General features: G+C 32.0%; 1 protein-coding gene across 1 annotated transcript; it reads right to left on the bottom strand.

Moving 5' to 3' along the window:
• Positions 1 to 210: 210 nt before the first annotated feature.
• Positions 211 to 22,369, bottom strand: LOC143067037 (X-ray radiation resistance-associated protein 1-like). Its single transcript, XM_076239975.1, has 14 exons — positions 22,243 to 22,369; positions 13,789 to 14,000; positions 13,064 to 13,208; positions 12,413 to 12,510; positions 10,761 to 10,906; positions 10,149 to 10,250; positions 7,660 to 7,994; positions 6,900 to 7,114; positions 6,421 to 6,633; positions 5,080 to 5,673; positions 3,978 to 4,131; positions 2,601 to 2,713; positions 1,896 to 2,066; positions 211 to 1,080 (listed from the first exon to the last, which is right to left on the bottom strand). Exons 1-14 carry the CDS (start codon positions 22,340 to 22,342, stop codon positions 958 to 960), a joined length of 2,721 nt encoding a protein of 906 aa, XP_076096090.1. The 5' UTR covers positions 22,343 to 22,369; the 3' UTR covers positions 211 to 957.
• Positions 22,370 to 22,423: the final 54 nt, after the last annotated feature.

The raw sequence follows: 22,423 nt of genomic DNA, 5'->3' as shown, positions 1-22,423 counted from the left end.
AAACAAACGTACTGGAAAAAGAGTTATTATAAAATCTGACTCCTTCAGCTATTTTGCTTTAAATAATTCTCATGAAAAAACTGCTATAGGTTTGTATACATTTATTTAACAATAAAAGCACTCACATCTGTGGAACTTGAACAACTTTACATACATACAGAATACACTTAAATTGTATCAATTATCACAGCCTGGTTTTTACAAAATTGAACATGCACAACAATACAAAATGTCACAATTTTTATCTTATGCAAAATATGAACATTATAATCTGGCAATATACAGAGTAAACATTAGAAATCTCTTCTGGGTGAAAAAGTAGAAATTGTAATATTAAATTTAAATATGAATAAAGCAATTCATTTTTGAGCATATCTCTTACTACTTATTGGTTTTCCTTTTTATACAAAGCATGTTTAAGATCAGTGCCCCACAAAAGCTTTACATTCTGTAGTATTACTAAATTTTCTTGGAATTTTAACATCCAAGAATTAAATGAATCTAAACTGTAAGTATTTATTAAATTATAGAAGCAAACACAACATTTCAGCTGATTAATCTTTTTTTTAAATATCAACTGTTTGACTTTAGTGGTATCATTTTTTTTTTCATTGAAAAAAGACTACAGGTAAGCACTCCTTGACATGATTTCTTTAACTAAGAATCCTTGAAAATCATTTATTTCTAGACCAAAATAAAAGCAATGCAGCTAATCAGTTTCTAGAATTAAACACTGGCAATATCATATGATAGTTGAATAAGGGACATCAAATGTTGACACAGGAAAGTTGAAAGAAGGAGAAGGCTTAATATTTCAAAATATACTTCTTTCCATTGAAATCTTATGCAAGCTATAGTCTTGTATCGTGTAAAGCTAATGTCTTTATCTATTTTTACAATGATACTGATGTCCTTTCTCACAGTTTACAAGAGTTAAACAATATCAACTTAAATGTACTATGTTGCTTTTAATATCTCTGCTTTCTTAGATAAATCATAAGCTGTTCCTGTCATGACCTTTTTGACCTCTCTGGCTTCCTTCATTGAATTAACCCTCACTGTATTGTATCTTTTCTGAATCTGAAAGTATCAAGACATTCATACTTCTTTCAGTAATTAAAAACATTTATACTGTTATTTGTATGGCCTAAATGTTGTATAAAAACCAACACGATGACAAATAGAAATTGTAGAATCTGGAAAAAAGAATTCTATTTGATTTGTTACAAACAATTCAAACATTGCTTTTACCAGACACATATATACAGTGGAAAATTGAAAAAAAAGTGATGATTTATAATATATCCATAGATCTTATGTTGTTCTGTTCAGAAACTTTAACAAATAAAAAATGTGACTGTATACAAGTCACCTTGTCATGCAACTAAATTCTTGTGAAAAAGGGTTTCAATTGATACAATAACTAGAACAATATGAACTCAGCCTTCAAAAATATAAATTTCTGAAGTAATCCTCCAAAAAACACCTTAAAACCTGTAAATCTACAAACTGTTACCTTAACTAAAGACACAGGGCTAGAAGATTCTCAAGTTGCCACATTTGACATACTATTTTCGAGAACTGCTGCATATTTCATTTCATGTCTCAAGAGAAAAAAATAATATAACTGGTATTATATGCAGTCTTCCCGATGAACTTTAAAATCTACAGGCCCGGAGCTCAATTTTTGAAAATTTTAAGTTAGATTCTGTTGGCCTGTAGATATAATTTTTACAGGCCCGAGAGCAATTTTACAAGCCTGGGCTGACAGGGCTGCCACTCAGCGTGAAGACTGTTATATGAATAGAAAAAGTAGACAGAAACGCAATTCGTGTTATTTCTTTTGAGAGATTATATTATAAGTAGAACTAGATGGGTATAAAACTGCTACAAACCTCAGCCAGCAGAGTCTGTGCCTCTGGGAACTGTTTTCTCTTAGAACGAGTATCCTTCAATACATTGCTAAGGTTGGCTTCATCTACAGTTTCACGGTGTTTAAGATTGGTAAGCACAGAATCCACTCTCTCTCCCCTAGTCTTCCTCTGTACCTTTGGTGGCATCTCCCACTATAAAATAATTAAATTCATCATCATTACAGTTTAAGTAAGGCACACTTTATATGATTTCTCACAGTCATATATGATGGTTATTTATATCCTGTATCCTTACCAAAGTTTATCCAGCTGGTTTTAGTCTTGATTTAAAAGTTTTATATCTTCTGAGTAGACTGGCATCAATTTCCAACGATTAAAAAATATTCAAATATATATTCAAGTATGTCCTGATGTATACCAGTTTCTTATTTAGTCAGTGTTCAGTTTTTATAGTTTTCATTGTATAGATTAAAAATAATCTGAATAACTAACGGTTTCATTTTCATTTTGTTGACTGGTTTACAGAAAAAATAAAATTGATACTTAGTACTAATACAAAATGACTACATTAGACACAACAAATGTATTGTAGCATATGAAAAAAAAAGCAGCATATAAAATCTTTTAACTGAAAACGTACATACACAACAACAACAGTCAAGCAACAACATAATTCACTACCCAAGTGATGGCTAAAAATAACAATTTCAAATAATATTTTCTTACCTTTTTATAGGGTTCTACTGATTTTTCTATGCGATCCAATCTGGCTGCTGCATCCCTATATACAAGTTCATGTCCTAGTGCAAACTTTAAAGCCTTAACATTGCCTTGCATATCTGATGAAATAAAGAAAAACAACCTATGATGACTTTATGGTGACATGCAATTGTTCACCTAATTGGTCTTGATGGATAGTCCACTTATAGCAAATCTTACTCACATTTCGTTATCTTTATATCATACGATGATTTTTAATACAATATTTTTACCAAACAAGATCATGGAAATAAAACACATATATGTTTTGCACAAGATGTAAGTTTGTACAAATTATAATTTGTACAGGGTTTTTGTAAAAATTATAAGTTTTTTTGCACATACCTCCTTGCACCAGGTGATATAAGTTTATCTTCTAAAATGTACCAGTTTAATGTCTTAAATTCAAATATACATATATTAACCTAACATTTAGTGCTATTCTCTTTGTCCTCAAGCTGGAAATGAGAAAACCTGAAGGGTTTAAATTTAAAGTTTATTTTTCACCGTATACCAAAATGTTATCCATAAAATCTTATAATGTGTGTGCATCAATGCTCAGTATTAGACTGTATCTTGTAGTTGTGAAAATTTGACAGAAATATGCAAAACAAAAGACTGTGTGCTTGCATCATCCATTTGTCTTAAGCTGTTCACAAAACACTAATAACTTATACAAAACATCTGTACAAATTATAATTTGTACAACATTACAAATTGTCCACAAGATATGTATGCAATTGTGAAAAAAAAGAATACCAACTATAATTTGTAAGACATAATGACATGTCTACTTGTAGAATAATGACAATATTCACATTTCAAAAAAGCAAATACAACAGGATTCAAAACATTTTATCTTGACACTTTTGATGTGTAAACTGGGCTGATGCACTTACAAACTGAAACAATGTCAGTCGGACTAATATGTAGTGTTTGTATGATCAATGGCCCACTTTACACATCATTAACAATGATAACATTGTCTTTCCAAGGGTATTTTAAGGACAGAAATTGTAATAGACCAATCACATTCAAGTATTGTAGATAAGGAAATCGTGTTGGAATAATACCACTTTAGGTCCAAGTATTTAAATTTAAAATGGTATCAGTTGGTTGATGCAGATTTTTAATTGTTGCTCATTTCTAGTGCTCAGAATTATAAATTAAAAAATCAATTATTCCCTAATTTCAGGAGAAAGTAAATGCTTACACAATGCAAGACTTTTATCTAAGCTTATTGTTCTTATGTGATATGAAGAAAAAATGTTGATTGTGTTGTTTTTATTTTGTAGAATATTCAATATAATGATTTTTCTCTGCATTGTGATAGAAACTTGTTACCTTTTGGATCCATAAAATGAGGATCCTCTTCAAAATCAAGAAGAATTTCATAGCCTTTATATTTATCATCCAGCTTTGGTTTGGATTTGCCTTGTTTGTTTTTTTCTTTTTTTGGTTTTGATTTTGTAGTCTTTGCTTCCTCCGTGTCATCAACCTACAATCAAATGCATTTGAACATATAATTTTATAAAATTTGTTTCTTATGTTACATAACTGCCTTCAATCAATTCAATTAATTCTATAACAAATGTACCATCTAATCATTAGCAACTACTTATATTTTAGCATTAATTAAATTCAAGAATCCTTTGAGAACACCCTTACATACCCCCTCCCCCCAATACAAAAACAAATCTCAACAGATTTCTAAGTTTAAAGACTAAAAACTCATACAATAGTCAACTGATACTGTAAACCAACTTATTTTCGCAGATACTTTATTTCGCGTTTTACCAATTCTAGTCCATTTAGCGCCTTTTAAAATTTGCGATTTTCTTATTTACTTGATGTAGATTAATAATGATTTACTTATTCGCGACGATTTATATTCGCGTTATTTTTCTCCTCGCGAAAGTCGCAAAAAATAAATCGCTCGCGAAAATAAGTTGGTTTACAGAAACTTTTTTGTGTGGACATGCACATGTACATAGAAGGTCCTTATTATCTACAAAGTTTCATGATATTCTGTTCTTTGGTTTCAGAGGAGTTGCGATGACAAACTGTTATTCTAAGTTCTAAATTCAAAGGGGCATAACTCCTAAAAAAAGAATTGTACCATAATTTCCTGCACTATCATTTCATTATCATCTACAAAGATTTATGAAATTCCGTTGTGTGGTTTCAGAGGAGTTGAGATTACAAGAACAGGACTGACAGACAGACTGTTCAAAAACATTATACCCTACATTCAATATTATAAAATTTATTTATTAACAATATTTTGTGACCCTGATTAAGTTTATAATTGCAACTAAAATCTAAATATTTTTTTCTTTCTAAATTGTAATGAAAATAAATTCATGGATTTCTAGATCTTGCACTAAGAAGTCAACATAAAATTTATAATATGAAGAGAAAACTTTCAAAAGTAACTGGGCTTTACCTGAGTCATAAAGAAAGCTTGATCAGGCTGTGCTTCTGACCATGCTGACTTTGATTCTGGTTTATCATCAGGTTCCTTCTGTTGTGGCATTGCTCCTGCTGAGTGTGGTCGTTTATTATCAGATGTTTGCTCTTGAGGTGAAAATTGTCTTTTGTAATCGGACTCTCCAGGAATATTTTGAGGGGTTACAGAATGAGCTCTCCTGTAATTAGAAGATTCAGGAATTCCTCCCGATTCCTCAGACACTCTTCTCTTGTAATCACTTTCTCCTGGTATTGATTCAGGTGTTTGTGAGTGAACTCGTCTATATGCAGCAGAATCAGGAACTCCTCCAGATTCCTCAGAAAATTGTCTTTTATACACAGGTGAACTAGGAACTTCCTCAGATTGTTCTGAAAATGCACGCTGATAGACAGGACTAGATGGTATATTATTTTCTCCTGAATGGTGACCATTTTTATTATTAGCTGGCGGTATTGGTGGAAGGGCTTTCATATGTGATGGTTTAGGAACTGATGGTGGTCTAGGTGGAGCTTCAAGCATGAGCCTCTCTTCTACTGATACTCTAGGAATCTTTGGAACTCTACTTGAAACCTGTAAATTACAACATTAAGCTAAATTATTTTAAAAAAAAATTGAATTAGTACACCAGTTTGCATAGACATGAGTAAAATCTCAAAAAGTCAATTAAAAACTGATTATGCATATTTTTTAAAGATCTAATTGTACAACATAATGGCAAGCCTATAACTTTTTGTTAAGAATAAGAAATTTCTTTAGTGAAACCATGCATACAATGATTTTCAAATGATGAGAGGTTTTTACAGTACTCCATTGACCTTAAATAACTTCCTTGTATTTAATGTTTTGGGACCTAAAAACTTATCTCTCTTTTTCTTTCTCAACATAAGTTTATAAGAATGTCCAAATAGAAAGGATATTACAACCCAATATAAACCAGGCTTTTCAAAATTAGAAAACCAGATATTTTCCATTTTATTTCTCATCCTATTTTTCATATGTAACTAAAGGCAGCCAACTCAATCAAGCTACAAACAAGATATCAGCAGTAAAATTTCTTTATTATTCTCTATGAAATGTGGAAGGTCTGCAGACAAAAGTTTGAGCTATACTTATTATCTTAAGGGTTATTATAAACTTGTGAAAAATAGAACTTCAAAGAGGATTATTCAGAAGTGTGTGTGCTCAGAGTGAACATATAGAATAGGATCAGAATATAAACAACAGTAATGTTATGTATAAAATCCCAATAAAATTATTCCCCTGACCACTAGAGAGGTGCTTTTTTAACTATAGGTTCTGTTTTATCTAATTTCTTACTTTTCTTGACTTTCTGGCAGGGACTTCAATAGTTGGCTTTCCTGTTTCTGTCTCCTTTTTCCTGACAAGTTGTATTCCCAGTCTATCTTGTAAGAATCGTTTGAGTAAAGGAGGGTCACCACTTTTCTCTGTTGTCAGAGGATTATTTGCTATCAGCAGTTCTGACAACATCGGCCAAGCTGCTATAGATAATAATGCCTCTTCCTCTGCAATCTAAAACATAAACAGACAATATATCTTCTAATACCTTGACTTAAGGTAATTATCAACTTGTTACATGGAAAAAGATGAAGATTCTAACGCTGAAGAGAGCCAGAGATAAAATCCTGCATACGTTGCAATTAAATTCTATTAGTATTGCCTTAAAAAGAAAAAAAGAAACCAAATGACACATGCATATCTTTTCTTGACTTCTTAAAACTACAACTTTATACTACTTTATTGTATGTGTGTATAATTCTAAATAAATAATAGATTACCAAATTATAAGACAAATTAAGATATCTAAGTTCTGGGAAGGGAGGTAATGGTGGTCCTTTAGGGTCCTGCCCAAACTTGTCCACAATAGGATTTTTGGATCCATCAGCTGAAAATTCAGTCTCAAGTTCTGTTGGCAAGTCTGTATCTATATCTAAGTCTGCCAAGGTTTTAGAGAAGTCTTCAAACTCTTCATTTAAATCTATTGCTGGCTCTTCTGGAAAAAGTTTAAATAAAGTTACTACCAATATTCATTCATGCCATAGTTTAAAAGTGTTGAAATTTCGATCTAAATATCATTAGAACACATGTAATATGCAGCTAAAAAAGTTTTTTTCACTATAAATTGCTATTTCTCAAAATTTTGACCACAAGATTTTGTTTAAACAATTATATGTTATTGCTGGGATCATTTCCATTGTTATATGAAAATATATAAGGCAGTCAACATTTCAGTTTGAGCGATGTTTGTAAGAAAAACATGAACAATTCTGTTTTTGCAGAGTTTGGTTGTTAAGAAGTTTTAATTATTTTGACACTTTTATACTTTGAAACTATATATCTAGACTTTTTGGATTCTACTGAAAAAAATGAATTATGTATTAACTTCATATCATTTTATTACATAATTTGTGGATAGAAAATCAGAAAGTCTGAACCCCCAATCTAAATAGTTTTATGATTTATACAGAAACTAAAATATAAAAGAATAGTAAAGGTAAAGTGAACATCAAACAGTATTACACATACTCTAAGAATTACCTTTTTTAACTTCTTTCACATCAATGTCAGCCTTAACCTCTGTATCTGGGTTGTCATTGGAATTTGAGACAACCTCTGAATTAGCGGGAACAGGAATTGAAGCCTCTGTATTCACTGGAACGCCAGGTTCTGATAGAACAGTAGGTAAAGTTTCTGATGTGTGGTCCGACTTTCTACGATTGTGTCGACTAGATCTCGGTGTTCTTGATGTTTTCTTGCCAGATTTTTTTCGCTTTTCACCTGAATCATCTTCACTCACAACCATACTTCCCTCTACTGATTTCAGTTGGGGAACATAAAATATTTCATTTTTCTCTAAATTAAGATGTCTAAGTCTAAAAGTACAAAAAAATATATAAATTGTTGTTGTTACATTGCCAAAGTATAATAAACTAGAGGCTCTAAAGAGCCTATGTCGCTCACCTTGGTCTTTGTGAATATTAAACAAAGGAAGCAGATGGATTCATGAAAAAATTGTGTTTTGGTGATAATGATGTGTTTAATTTGTACATCTTACTTTACTAAACAGTTTTGCTGCTTACAATTATCTCTATCTATAATGAACTTGGTCCAGTAGTTTCAGTGGAAAATGTTAATAAAAATTTACAAATTATATGAAAATTGTTAAAAATTGACTATAAAGGACAATAACTCCTTAGAGGGTCAATTGACCATTTCGGTCATGTTTGACTTATTTGTAAATCTTACTTTGCTGAACATTATTGCTGTTTACAGTTTATCTCTATCTATAATAATATTCAAGATAATAACCAAAAACAGCAAAATTTCCTTTAAATTACCGATTCAGGGGCAGCAACCCAACAACAGGTTGTCCGATTCATCTGAAAATTTCAGGACAGATAGATCTTGACCTGATGAATAATTTTACCTCAGTTAGATTTGCTCTAAATGCTTTGGTTTTTGAGTTATAAGCCAAAAACTGCATTTTACCCCTATGTTCTATTTTTAGCCGTGGCGGCCATCTTCATTTGATGGCCGGGTCATCGGACACATCTTTTAAACTAGATACCCCAAAGATGATTGTGGCCAAGTTTGGATTAATTTGGCCCAGTAGTTTTAGAGGAGAAGATTTTTGTAAAAGATAACTAAGATTTACGAAAAAATGGTTAAAAATTGACTATAAAGGGCAATAACTCCTAAAGGGGTCAACTGATCATTTCGGTAACGTGACTTATTTGTAAATCTTACTTTGGTGAACATCATTGATGTTTACAGTTTATCTCTATCTATAATAATATTCAAGATAATAACCAAAAACAGTAAAATTTCCTTAAAATTACCAATTCAGGGGCAGCAACCCAACAACAGGTTGTCCGATTCATCTGAAAATTTAAGAGCAGATAGATCTTGACCTGATAAACAATTTTACCTCAGTTAGATTTGCTCTAAATGCTTTGGTTTTTGAGTTATAAGCCAAAAACTGCATTTTACCCCTATGTTCTATTTTTAGCCATGGCGGCCATCTTGGGTTGGTTGACTGGGTCACCGGACACATTTTTTTAAACTAGACACCCTAATGATGATTGTGGCCAAGTTTGGATTTATTTGGCCCAGTAGTTTAAGAGGAGAAGATTTTTGTAAAAGATTACTAAGATTTACGAAAAATGGTTAAAAATTGACTATAAAGGGCAATAACTCCTAAAGGGGTCAACTGACCATTTCAGTCATGTTGACTTATTTGTAAATCTTACTTTGCTGAACATTATTGATGTTTACAATTTATCTCTATCTATAATAATATTCAAGATAATAAACAAAAACAGTAAAATTTCCATAAAATTACCAATTCAGGGGCAGTAACCCAACAATGGGTTGTCCGATTCATCTGAAAATTTCAGGGCAGATAGATCTTGACCTGATGAACAATTTAACCCCGTAAGATTTGCTCTTCAGTTTTTGAGTTATAAGCCAAAAACTGCATTTTACTCCTATGTTCTATTTTTAGCCATGACGGCCATCTTGGTTGGTTGACCGGGTCACCAGACACATTTTTCAAACTAGATACCCCAATGATGATTGTGGCCAAGTTTGGTTAAATTTGGCCCAGTAGTTTCAGAGGAGAAGATTTTTGTAAAAGTTAATGCCGGACGACAGACGATGGACGACGACAGACGACGGACGCCAAGTGATGGGAAAAGCTCACGTGGCCCTTCGGGCCAGGTGAGCTAAAAAGGTATAATAACAACAAAAAAAAACAAACTCCAAGGAAAATTCAAAATGGCCATCACTTAGTTAAAAGCTGACTTACTGAAAACACATCAATTAATATTAAGCAATTTCAATTTTCAGATCAACAGTAAACATCACTCTCAGAATGTTACTCAGTTCCAACCTTTTGCCCTATAGACATTTAAAATCTATAACTTAAATACATGAATTAAGTTTGGTGTTAAAAATGCTCTTAAAAAAAGGAGTACAATACAGTGAACTGAAAAGCCCTCAATTTCCTGAATAATGAAACAACTTACCTTCTAAGACCAGCTAGAGCAGCAAATAAGGCAACATAACACAGTTTGTTATCATCCAGCATCAGTATCTCTAAGTTACGGAAACGTGGAATCTTTCTTTTACTATGAAATTAGAAAATTGTGACAAATAATAAATCTGTTTACTTGGAATCTCCTTCAAGTCTTGACACATCCATATATCTTGCCTCAAAAACAATTTCTCATTAACTTCCAAATATTTTCATGGGTATGAGAGTGTATACACCTTTTACACTCTCATGTTGTTTAAAGATAAAAGGTTTGCAGTAGTCGGAAGTCAAAATACTGTCTAATACATTTTCATTAATCGTAGGAAAAAAAAGAATCACATCCTCCATTTTATTTTTTGACTGAAATGCAGCTTTTCTGTCAAAAATATAATTTCTGTGTTTTGTCAAAATGCACCTTATAAAGAACTGAAGAGTCGTCTCATTGTATAACTGAAATCTACTTCGCTCTCACCCCATATGGAATTAACTGACCCCATATATATTGTATAAGGTCACTAGCACACTGTAACTAATAATATCTAGAATTTTTGGTTACATTTTATAACAAAGGTGTTAAAAAACACACAGTTTTACATTTACATACCTTGTACTGTCCTGGAAAGGTAATGCCATATCTGGTGGTAAGGATCGGAAATTATTACCCGTCAGATGTAAGACTTTAAGGTTAGGTAATGTACCCAGTGACAGTATATCTTCATGGGAAAGGTTGTTATAAGAGATATCTACAATCTGTAACAAAAAGAAGCAAAATCAAATCAGAACATGTAGTCTTCAATACCTACTACACTGTCAATGTTTATAAATATACATTTCTTTCCTTAATGCAACAAGGTACATTTTGCTCGAGATAAAATATGGAGTGACAGGACGAGGGTTGAGATCTCATAAGAAAATGAGTTCACATGCTTATAAAAGTCAGAACCTTGTCATGGTAACACACGGCCAGCGAAAGCTTTATTTTTGAAGCCCAGGTGGTCGTGTGGTCTAGCGGGACGGCTACAGTGCAGGTGATTTGGGGTCACAATATCTCAGTAGCATGGGTTCAAATCCTGGCGAGGGAAGAACAAAAAATTTGCGAAAGCAAATTTACAGATCTAGCATTGTTGGGTTGATGTTTAGACGAGTTGTATATACATAATGTACACAGCCATGTATCACCATCATTGCTGGTGATCCCATGGATAAATCTGTTGTAGAGTTGTCACTGACTCAGAAGTACTTATAAATATAATTATTTTCTGTGACTGTATCTTGCATTAATTTGTAGGATCCTTTACTATAGATAATGGAGCTGATCTGTAACAATAACATCTGTTATATATCATGTACTGTAGTACGAAGCTAGATTAAAACTGACGAGGAAAGGTGACACACGGCCACCGAAAGCTTTATTTTTGAATCCCAGGTGGTAGTGTGGTCTAGCGGGACGGCTACAGTGCAGGCGATTTGGTGTCACGATATCTCAGTAGCATGGGTTTGAATCCCGATTGATTGATGTTGCATAAAATATGTTTGTAGCTACAACTACATACATATTTTATGCAACATCAATCAATATGTTACACTTTTCCTCAACTCTTGTATAGATTAAGCTACAAAAATATTTTTTTGTCATGCATCCGATTTCACCTAGAGAGATGCACACGCCTGATGAAGCTAATTTGTTTAGCAAAATATTGCGTATTTCTATTTAACATCTAATAGAACTTTTTAATGTATTAATTAGTGTGTTTAAGTTATATTCTTAGACATTTATATAATTTTAATTCAGTAACTGTATCAGTTTATTTTCACAAACTGATCCACGCTTAAATAGATTGAATGTTGATTGTTGCTATTTTTAGACATTATATATGTATGTATATATATACAACTCGTCTATATAAGTACGTCTGAGCCAGTGACAACTCTACAACAGATTTATCCATCGGATCACCAGCAGTGATGGTGATACATGGCTGTGTACATTATGTATATACAACTTGTCTAAACATCAACCCAACAATGTTAGATCTGTAAATTTGCTTATATATAATATATATAAGTGATATATGTCATATATTTTTTTTAATTTTTTATCGTTGATTTGGTTTTCTTTTTAGAATCGAGTGTTGATGGCAGATCTTTGTCTCTAATTAAATTATTATTTGAATATTGCCTTTTATCGTCTATATCTGTGAATCTTTAATCTTATATTCCTATGACTTTATAGTTTACACTGAATAAAGTTTTTACCTCTAAGGTAGGATAATCCCCTGGAGATAATCTTATACTCCTAAGGCCATTTAGTGGAATCTCTAGTTCTCTGATTATTGGAAAACCTCTAAACGCCTCTGAAAGTATACAGTCAAATTTAAGTACAAGTAACAGAATGTGAAAATACTGACAAATGATCATTAAAATTATAAAATTAGGAACTCAAGAATCATTGATTTCACAAAAGAAAATTTTTATGATTTGTGTTATTGTACAAATTTAATATTTGAATAATCTTTAAAATAGAAATTAAACATCAGTCATCTATTTCTACCAACCTGAAGATTTGTTGAAAATTTCATAAAGATAAGTGACAGAAAACTAGTTGTCAAATGCTTAATCATTAATGTTCAATAATTCTAACACAAGAAATCTCATTGTTTTCAAAATCAGAAGCTTATCCTTATGGGCCCAATAATTGTGTAAACTATTTTTGTTCCAATTGTGGGAACATTCAACATTGAAGTCCTATTACAATAAAAACTTTCTGTAATAGTTTTGTCAGCATTGAGATATTAAAGGATGTGCTAAGACATACACACAAATGACCAAAAGTTTATTGTTGTGAAGGGCATATAATGATGAAAGTAATTCACATTCATTGGATTAATATCTTAAAAAAATAATTACCAAAAGGGAGATAATTTTCAGAAGCATTCACATATGCAACATTATCGAAAAGTGCAAAATCTTCCTCTTTGAATTCTGACAATTCTTTTCCAGCTATGTTGACAGAACATAAATCTGAAGGGTCTTCCACACAACAATGTCTCATCTAAAAGATACAGAATTATTTGATAGCATATCAACATTTATAGCAAGTACTGACACATTGGTTTATCAAAGTAGGTTTACAATGTACACATATATCTATATAATTTGGCTGTTTCTCTCTTGTGGAATCTTTATCTAATTCTGCTGTTATTTTTTCCAATTGAATTGCTTGACATTTTTCATGTTGGAGCCTTTAATAGCCAACTCTACAGTATGAGTTTTTCTTATTATTGAAGGCCATAGGGTTGTCTATAATTGCTTATACATCCACTTTAATTGAATTCTGGTAAATATCAATCATATCACGTCTCTTTATCAGTTGTGTTTTGTTATGCATTTTCCAAACCAATCATACTTTACAAGTAAGTAATACAAGGAGTATCCTAAAAAATTAATATGTAAACAATAAAATACTTTGAACATGCATTATTACACAATCAAAAAAATGATATTCAATTGATAATAATAATCAACGATTTAAACAAGAAAACTTGAACAGGTAACCAAAACACTGATAATAATTTTAATTTGATTCTTTAATGATTATATATTATTGTGACAATAAAATGTGAAATGTATACCAAGAAGAAACCATCCAATGCTGGTGCCTCCGGCTGTTCTTCTTCATCCTCATCCAAGTTTGGAATTTCAGCAGGATTAAAGGATGTGCCTTCTCGGTCTGATCGTTTTCTTTCTTCTTTTATCTGTGCATATGTTTTTGGCTTTGTACATAGCACAGCCTTAAATCTTCTTCTTTGCTCTGCTTTTTGTTCAAACAGCCATGCACCACTGACTATAAATAAATATAATAATATATATATAGTTCATCAAATATTGGGCCTTTTCCTTAGGTGGTTTTATTCAGATGGAGATCTAGAACGAACAATCAAATCAAGCCTCATTGATATGACTACTGTTTTGTTATATTCTTCTCAATGAAGCTTTAGCAATGACAAAATTTATAGGCATGCAGTTATGACCAGTAAAAATTGGTTTGATCCAGTTAAGAGATTCATGCATTGCTGGACCAAAGCTCTGAGACCACAATTGTTGTCCCTTGATTTTCGTTGTCCATGAATGTAGTCCCTAGTGTGGACAGTGTGTTACTTGCCAATTTTTTGTATACCCCTTCCAAATGTATTTCTTTATGTTTTATGCCTCAAATAGCAAGTCAAGGGATAAAATAAGAATGTCAAATAATTTGGGTCATGAATTTTAAAGTAAAGTAGTGATTTGGTCAAGTTGAAAAAGGTTAAAAATTAGCACTTCGGAAGCTGTCAAAATATTTCAAGTTGAATACCCCCTTAACATAAAATTGTCCATATTTTGAGTTAGAGCCGATGAAGTTTTCTATAATTTTGATATAATTTGTCCCAAAAGTAGTACAACACACTGTAAAAATTTTATTGAGAAAGCGCAGGCGGGATTTTTTTTAATTTGCATTGATTGTCTATTTAAAGAAATGCACTACGAAATAATTGTGGTGGTCTCTGATCAAATGACCGGTATTTACTTTCTTTACTTTGTCCAAATCATGTGTAAATGTTTTGTAAAAAAAAACATTCTGGTCCAGTTAAGAATAATGCATAGTGTATTTGAACAAATGTCTAGTTGACTTTGCAAAGCCTTGGGAACCACTAGGTATGATATTAATTATCATATCCTCAATAAAAATTCAGCTTCATATAAAATTTCAAAAATGTTCATTTCTCAATATTTTGCAAATTTTTGAAACACCAATTTTATATGTTTCCAATTTAGATAATTAAATAATTGGCTTATGCATTTAGAATGTTGCATGTATTTATATGATTCTTCTATTGTAACCATGTTAGGTCATTCTAAACATACCCACACTATTAACTATTAATAGACTATTTTTAAATTACCGACTTTTGACTCCGGTTTATATTATTTATCCTGGTACTCGGTCAATTATGAGCAAAGTAAAGAAGTAACATCAAACATTTAATCGGTGCACGTGTGATTTGAGGGGAAATTTCCTATTTTCCAATGAGTTTGTTGATTAAAGAAAATATGAAGCAGTATATTTTCCCTAAGAATTGTAACGATTAAATGTTTGATGTTACTTCTTTATGTTGCTCTTAGTTGACAGAGTACCAAGATGTTGTAGGTAACCAATCGAAAAATAATAAAAACCAGAGTCAAAAGTCGGTAATATAAAAATAGTCTATTCAAAATACATAGCTAGATCTATGGAGCAATCCTGAATAGTTGTGCACCTACAAATGTAAGACTTTTGGCTACACTTGGTAGTCCTATAAAACCATAATTAGATTATATTTGGTATAATCACAAAACCAATAATTGATTAACATATTATTGAAAAATTCATGACACTACATGACTACTAACATGGTTTATAATGGTCTTGTCATAAAAAAAAATCGCCATCATTCAGTCTCTTGAAATGCATTTAAGACTCATCTCATTCTGACATAATCCTTGTCAATGGGTTTAAAGTCTGTGCACAAATTTTATTTCGGAGTCAATAAATTGTATATATTTTATTTTTTTCTTTTGAATTAAAAAAAAAATCACCATGATACAAAAAGCTTGTGTCAAACTTTAAAAATATAGTATATATACCAATACACATAATTAACAGCACCTGGTGGTGTTTCATAGCCTGACCAGTTTTGGTCCAAAAAGAACCTTCATCAGAGGCAGAATGGTGGATCAATGTTTGCACCCTATTTATATAGATATGGTAACCGGCGGTTCAGATTTAACCAGCGGTTGAGTAAACCAGCGGTTCAGATTTAACCGGCGGTTCCGAGTTTACTGGCAGATCAAAGTTATCCAGTGGATAAATATGTATCTGGTTGATATCTTTTACATTTTTCTCACTGATACACATAGTTAATATGGCTTCTACTAACGAAAGCTCCATTTGGAGTTAATGTGTTTAGAGACCACTTATGTCAGTACACCTTTCCTATATTGCCGCTTGTGTCAAACTTTACCATATATGCATATACATTGTAGGTATTTATAAAGGATAATTTTAGGAGAAAAAAAAATGTTTGGCTTTCCATAGTTTTTTAAATTGTATTGTCTACCTTTGATTTCAGACTGTGACATAAACAAATGGTTTTCTTTAAAAGGTAAAAGAATATAGCAGACTAAATATTTTCAGAAGAGACGCACAAGGATCGAAGTAAATGGTTGGAGTAATGAGACAGGTGGAGTTACTGAATGGGTGGAATTTCCAGACAAGATAAAATTGAGAAAGGAAATGGGGAATGTATCAAAGCGACAACAACCCGACCATAGAGCAGACAACAGTCGAAGGCCACCAATGGGTCTTCAATGTAGCGAGAATTTCCACACCCGTTGGTGTCCTTCAGCTGGCCCCTAAAAATATGTATACTAGTACAGTGATAGTGGACGTCATACTAAACTCCGAATTATACACAAGAAACTAATATTAAAAATCATACAAGACTAACAAAGGCCAGAGGCTCCTGACTTGGGACAGGCGCAAAATTGCGGCGAGGTTAAACATGTTTATGAGATCTCAACCCTCCCCCTATACCTCTAGCCAATGTAGAAAAGTAAACGCATAACAATACGTACATTAAAATTCAGTTCAAGAGAAGTCTGAGTCCGATGTCAAAAGATGTAACAAAAGAAAATAAATACAAGAGGCTGTCACAACGACAGCAAACCGGATTTATTAACATTTATTTGTGTCCTGGCAATATCACAAGAACCATAACTGATGAACGGTGAAAGTGAAAATTGTCAATATTAAATTTGACCTCCATTTTGTCATCAGTATCAACATATTAAAATTTGAAAGAGCTTAGGTTGAATGGTTCATGAGTAAATGAAACAACATGAATGGAAACACCATTTTTTTATCTTTCAAGAACCATAACTCCTGAACAGTAAAAGTCAAAATCGACATTATTGAACTTGACCTCCATTTTGTCATCAGTAACAACTTATTAAAATTTGAAACGCTTTGGTTGAACAGTTCATGAGTAAATGCACGGACACGACTGGAAAAGCCATTTTTCAATCTTTCAAGAACCATAACTCCTGAACGGTAAAAGTCAAAATCGTCATTCTTGAACTTGACCTCCATTTTGTCATCAGTAACAACATATTAAAATTTGGGAAGCTTTGGTTTAACAGTTCATGCCTAAATGCACGGACGTGACTGGAAACGCCATTTTTCAATCTTTCTAGAACCATAACTCCTGAACGGTAAAAGTCAAAATCGTCATTCTTGAACTTGACCTCCATTATGTCATCAATAACAACATATTAAAATTTGAAAAGCTTTGGTTGAACAGTTCATGCGTAAATGCACGGACACGACTGGAAACACCATTTTTTCAATCTTTCAAGAACCTTAACTCCTGAACGGTAAAAGTCAAAATCGTCATTCTTGAACTTGATCTTCATTTTGTTGTCAGTAACAACATATTAAAATTTTACAAGTTTTGGATGATCGGTTCATGAGTAAATGCACGGACAACATTTGGTTGCCGCCCGCCCGACTGACCGCCCACCGTACATCCCCAAATCAATAACCGACATTTTTGTCACAAAAATCCGGTTAAAAATGACAATAATACATAAATAACAACAGACTTCTAGCAGTTAACTGACATGCCAGCTCCAGACCTCAATTAAACTGATTGAAAGATTATGTCTTCATCATATGAATATCAGGCACAATCCCTACCGTTAGGGGTTTAGTATCATACTATCATAAAATATATGAGAAGAACATAACCCGTGTCATGCCAATAACTGTTTTTAAAAAAATAAATGTGTTTAGTTCCGATGCAAAGACCTTATAAGTGAACTATATATAATTTAAAGTTATATTTCACATGGCCATAAAAGAGGGAGGTTTGGCATGCCACAAAACCAGGTTCAATCCACCATTTTTTCCTTTAAAAATGTCCTGTACCAAGTCAGGAATATGGCCGTTGTTATATTATAGTTCGTTCCTGTTTGTGTTACATTTTAACGTTGTGTTTCCGTTGTGTCAGTTGTTTTCTCTTATTTTTGAGTGTGAATTCACATTATTATAATACGTGTAACGGTACTTATCTATCCCAAATTCATGTATTTGGTTTTGACGTTATATTTGTTATTCTCATAGGATTTTGTCTAATGCTTAGTCCGTTTCTGTGTGTGTGTGTGTGTGTGTTACATTTTAATGTTGTGTCGTTGTTCTCCTCTTATATTTAATGCGTTTCCCTCAGTTTTAGTTTGTTACCCCGATTTTGTTTTTTGTCCATGGATTTATGAGTTTTGAACAGCGGTATACTACTGTTGCCTTTATTTCCATTGGAACTTCTGTTAGATGGAACAAATATACATTGACAACCACATATATATTTTTATTTGGCTTAATTATGAACTCAAAATCTTTAACTTTTTTATTTCCCCGCATTTGCACAGACATCTCTTTCTTTCTTCCTGTCTCCTTTGTTACAAGACTTGTAAAATACTGAAAGGAACATCATATTGTTTCCTGTAAATTTGTTGTTTTTGATGAATCTTTGTTTACATTAAAAATGACATCACTATTACGTCACAACTAACAACAGGAACAACGTCGTAAATGTTTCGGTATTTCCGTTTCATTTTTTAACAGATTTTAAATTTAAAAGTTGATTATTAAAAAATAATTTATACAGACTTTGTCCCCTTTCTCAGGTAATACACTTTATTGCTATTTGTCCGCCATTGCTGGATATCACACAGGTTCCCGTAAAATTGTGACGTCATAAAACAAAATGTCTGACGCCACAATGAAAAAGTGATTGTTTTATGCGTCAAAAGTTCAAGCGACCGGGTCACCTGGGATTAGCGATAAGGTGTATGTGTAAGACATAATAGTGTCCTATGAAAAAGTGTCCACATGGACACTTTTTCATTGAAATTTGGTATTTAATAATGTCCATTGCCATGGAATAGTGACCCTCAAAAGAACAGATTTTTACTGCTAACAATATGAAATAGTGTCCACTCACATGACAAATTTTCATAGTAGTTGCTATTTAATTGTGTCCTCCAAGGTAAGTAATACAACGGTCATTACAAAGTTTTATTATACTTGAATTTTAATTAAAATATGAAGGATTGATGAGAAATTGATCAATATACAAATGTAAACAAATAAATAATGGATGGAAGTGAATATAGAGAAATTTAAGTTCTAAGAAATTCCCGGCAAATGGTAATGACAATGAAAGAATAACAATAAGAAGGAAGTGTAAAATCAAATATGAAGAACTTTATTATATTTATTATGTCAGAGAAGAAGGCAATAGAAAACAAATAATGTCCATTGCCATGAAATATTGTCTCCTAAGTGGACAGCATTTTACAGCAAGTTATGAAATATGGTCCATCTGCAGAACAAATTTTCGTAGTGAATGTTATTAAATTGTGTCCTCAAAGGAAAATAAAATGGAACAGCATCTAACATGTAATAATTATATTAAACAATATAGATATGAAGATAAGGATGGTATGAGTGCCAATGAGACAATTTTTACGGTCTCACTAATTAGCGACAACAAGAATTTTAGCGACAACAAGAGTCAACAAGCGACAAGAAGCGACAACAAGAATTATTTTAGCGACAACAAGCGACAAGAAACTATTTAGCGACAAGAAAACATTTTTTTTTAATTAAAATTAATTATTGCAATAAATATTAAAAGAATATGCAAAAGAATATAATTTTAGCGACAAGAAAGTTAAAATTGATAGAAAAAAATGAAACATTAATATTTACATAATATTTTGTCATCTATTATGAATAACAGCCAGTATTACGTTTAATTATTGTATTATGAGATTACTTTTCCTTGTGTTTTAGAACATATTATTAATCTTATAATTTGTTTTTTAAAACTCTTTTCGTGCAATATATATTAAGCTCGCAAAATGAATTATTTGTGCATCATTGTCCTGAAAATATTGACACAAAATGTGAAATACAAAGAACTGAAATCAAACAGGAGGAAAAGAAAATTGAAATGTGAATGTTTTCATATTGATTGAAGATGAAAGGAAATTAATGACAATCTTGAGTTTTCAACAGGTGTTCACTATTTTTTACAATGATTGTATATTCTGGCGAGTGTAATTGTATAGTCTGACGCGTGTACAAAGTTGAAGGTGTTAATTGGATGTTATTGTAGCAATAAAACAGGGGACACGCAACTCGTTAATCCCATTTGATGTTCCACATGTTTGCTTATCAAAATGGGACCACTATGTACAAAATGTATAAATATTAGGTTAGATAGGAATATATAATGACTAAAAATAATTAAAAAAAAAAAAAAAAAAAAAAAATATATGGACCCCAAGGTAGAACCACGTCCTCGTCGTGGGGTCTGGAAACACGCTTAAATAATAAAGATGACAAAGCGTGGCTGAGAGTTCTATAAATAAAGCATCGAATTAACATAACAAGAGTACACTTAGAGCATAGTATTAAGCAAATGAATCAAAATATTATATTCCATTATGCCCGCTCCATATATATCTCCATAGTCCATTCGTTTATTCATACTTTGACTTTGATGAAAACAGATACATACATTATCTTATACATATTCTTCATATTTAAAAATTAAAAATAAGAAGCTCAATCTCTTAATTTCTTCTTCACAAATGTTAAATTTCTTCATCTACCAATATACTAATATAAACTTCACAATCTCTTTCTTCCTCACAAATGTTTCATTTCTTTGTCTATCTATATAATAAAACATTTTAATTAGACATAGAGTGGGGTGATCATTTTCGCCATATCTTTCCATGTTTTCTTCAGTTTATGTTTAGGTCTTTATGTTTTTGAAGTATACAGATATTTCTATATGAAGATAACTTCAAATGCAAAATATTCTTAGCTTGAAAACGTGTTTGTTTTGAGTAAAATCATCTGAAAAGTTGGATTAAAGGGTGTATGAAATATCCTATTTTTTTGTCAACGGGGGACACATATTCGCCGTTTTTACATATCTATTTAAAACCAAAGAACTGCAGTATCAAATAAATTTCATTATAAACGAATAGCAGACATTTGAAAGGTGTAAAAAACTGAAATTTAGGGCAATCAGTCAAAGAATTACTATGGAATGCTTCTTTGAAATCGTTTTTTTCATTCACGAAATTGGCTGAAAATCGTTGTCCATTTTTCGGTCCTTTGCCGTAAGTGCCGAAATTTAGTCTCATTTTCAAAAATAATCATATTTGTTATAAAAATATAATTTAACGGCATATTTCTTCCATTTCAACCATCCTTTGAAGTTTTTACACATCAAAATCATAAAACGGCGAAATTGTGTCCACGGCGAATATGAGCGCCCCACTCTATCTGCTCGTATATTTTAAAAAAAAACATTAAATACAAATTTCTTTATATCTAATAAAAAAAAAAAATGTTTTCTTGTTGCTAAATAGTCTACTTGTTGCTTGTTGTCGCTAAAATAATTCTTGTTGTCGCTTCTTGTCGCTTGTTGACGCTTGTTGTCCCATCTTGACGCTTGTTGTCGCTAATTAGTGAGACCCAATTTTTATGTCAAAGTAACGATTAATTCAAGTTCGTAATTAAAGTTAAAATGCGTCCAGTAATAACAAGGCAATGGATATCATTTAATACTTTAATCTTATCAAAAAATGCCCTGGCGGACACAATGTCCTGTGAAGACAATATTATGGTAGTGAATAATGTCCATGTTCATGGACACTTTTTCATACCTGAGGACATGTTTTCATAGGAAAATGTGTCCAGGACTGTGGCTTCTTCAATCTATTATTTATGGAAACACGAGATTCGTGTGTATGGTGACTGGTCTATGGTCTATGCCCGGTATTAGTCTATGGAGTAAAACTAAACAGAGACTGAACACTGGCACTGCTGAAAGGATTTGATAGACTTAGAGCATATTTCAATCTATTATTTGTGGACATTACTCGTAGTAAGGGAATAAATTGTATTCATAAAATGAATATTTCTTGTTTACCATCATCTGGATGTCCGACAAGACTTCGAACAGGGAAACAATTGGCTGAAAACCCATCTGAAGTCCCATCATCATATTTTACCCAAGGGGCCGACGCCATTTTGAAACGTCTCTACGGAAACGACAAGTCTCGTTTAGACGGTTTTTATCAAAACATTTTTTTATTTATTTTCACGAAGAT

Source organism: Mytilus galloprovincialis, chromosome 3, assembly GCF_965363235.1.
Source record: "Mytilus galloprovincialis chromosome 3, xbMytGall1.hap1.1, whole genome shotgun sequence".
NCBI lineage: Eukaryota > Metazoa > Mollusca > Bivalvia > Mytilida > Mytilidae > Mytilus > Mytilus galloprovincialis.
This window is presented reverse-complemented; position numbering and strand designations above follow the sequence as displayed.

Excerpts from the sequence above, each read along its gene's own strand:
- LOC143067037 (XM_076239975.1), bottom strand. The coding sequence starts at position 22,342 with ATGGCGTCGGCCCCTTGGGTAAAATATGATGATGGGACTTCAGATGGG. Across the intron at positions 13,209-13,788 it reads CATTGGATGGTTTCTTCTTG|ATGAGACATTGTTGTGTGGA; the intron begins GTATACATTTCA and ends TGTATCTTTTAG. Across the intron at positions 10,907-12,412 it reads GGGATTATCCTACCTTAGAG|ATTGTAGATATCTCTTATAA; the intron begins GTAAAAACTTTA and ends TTTTTGTTACAG.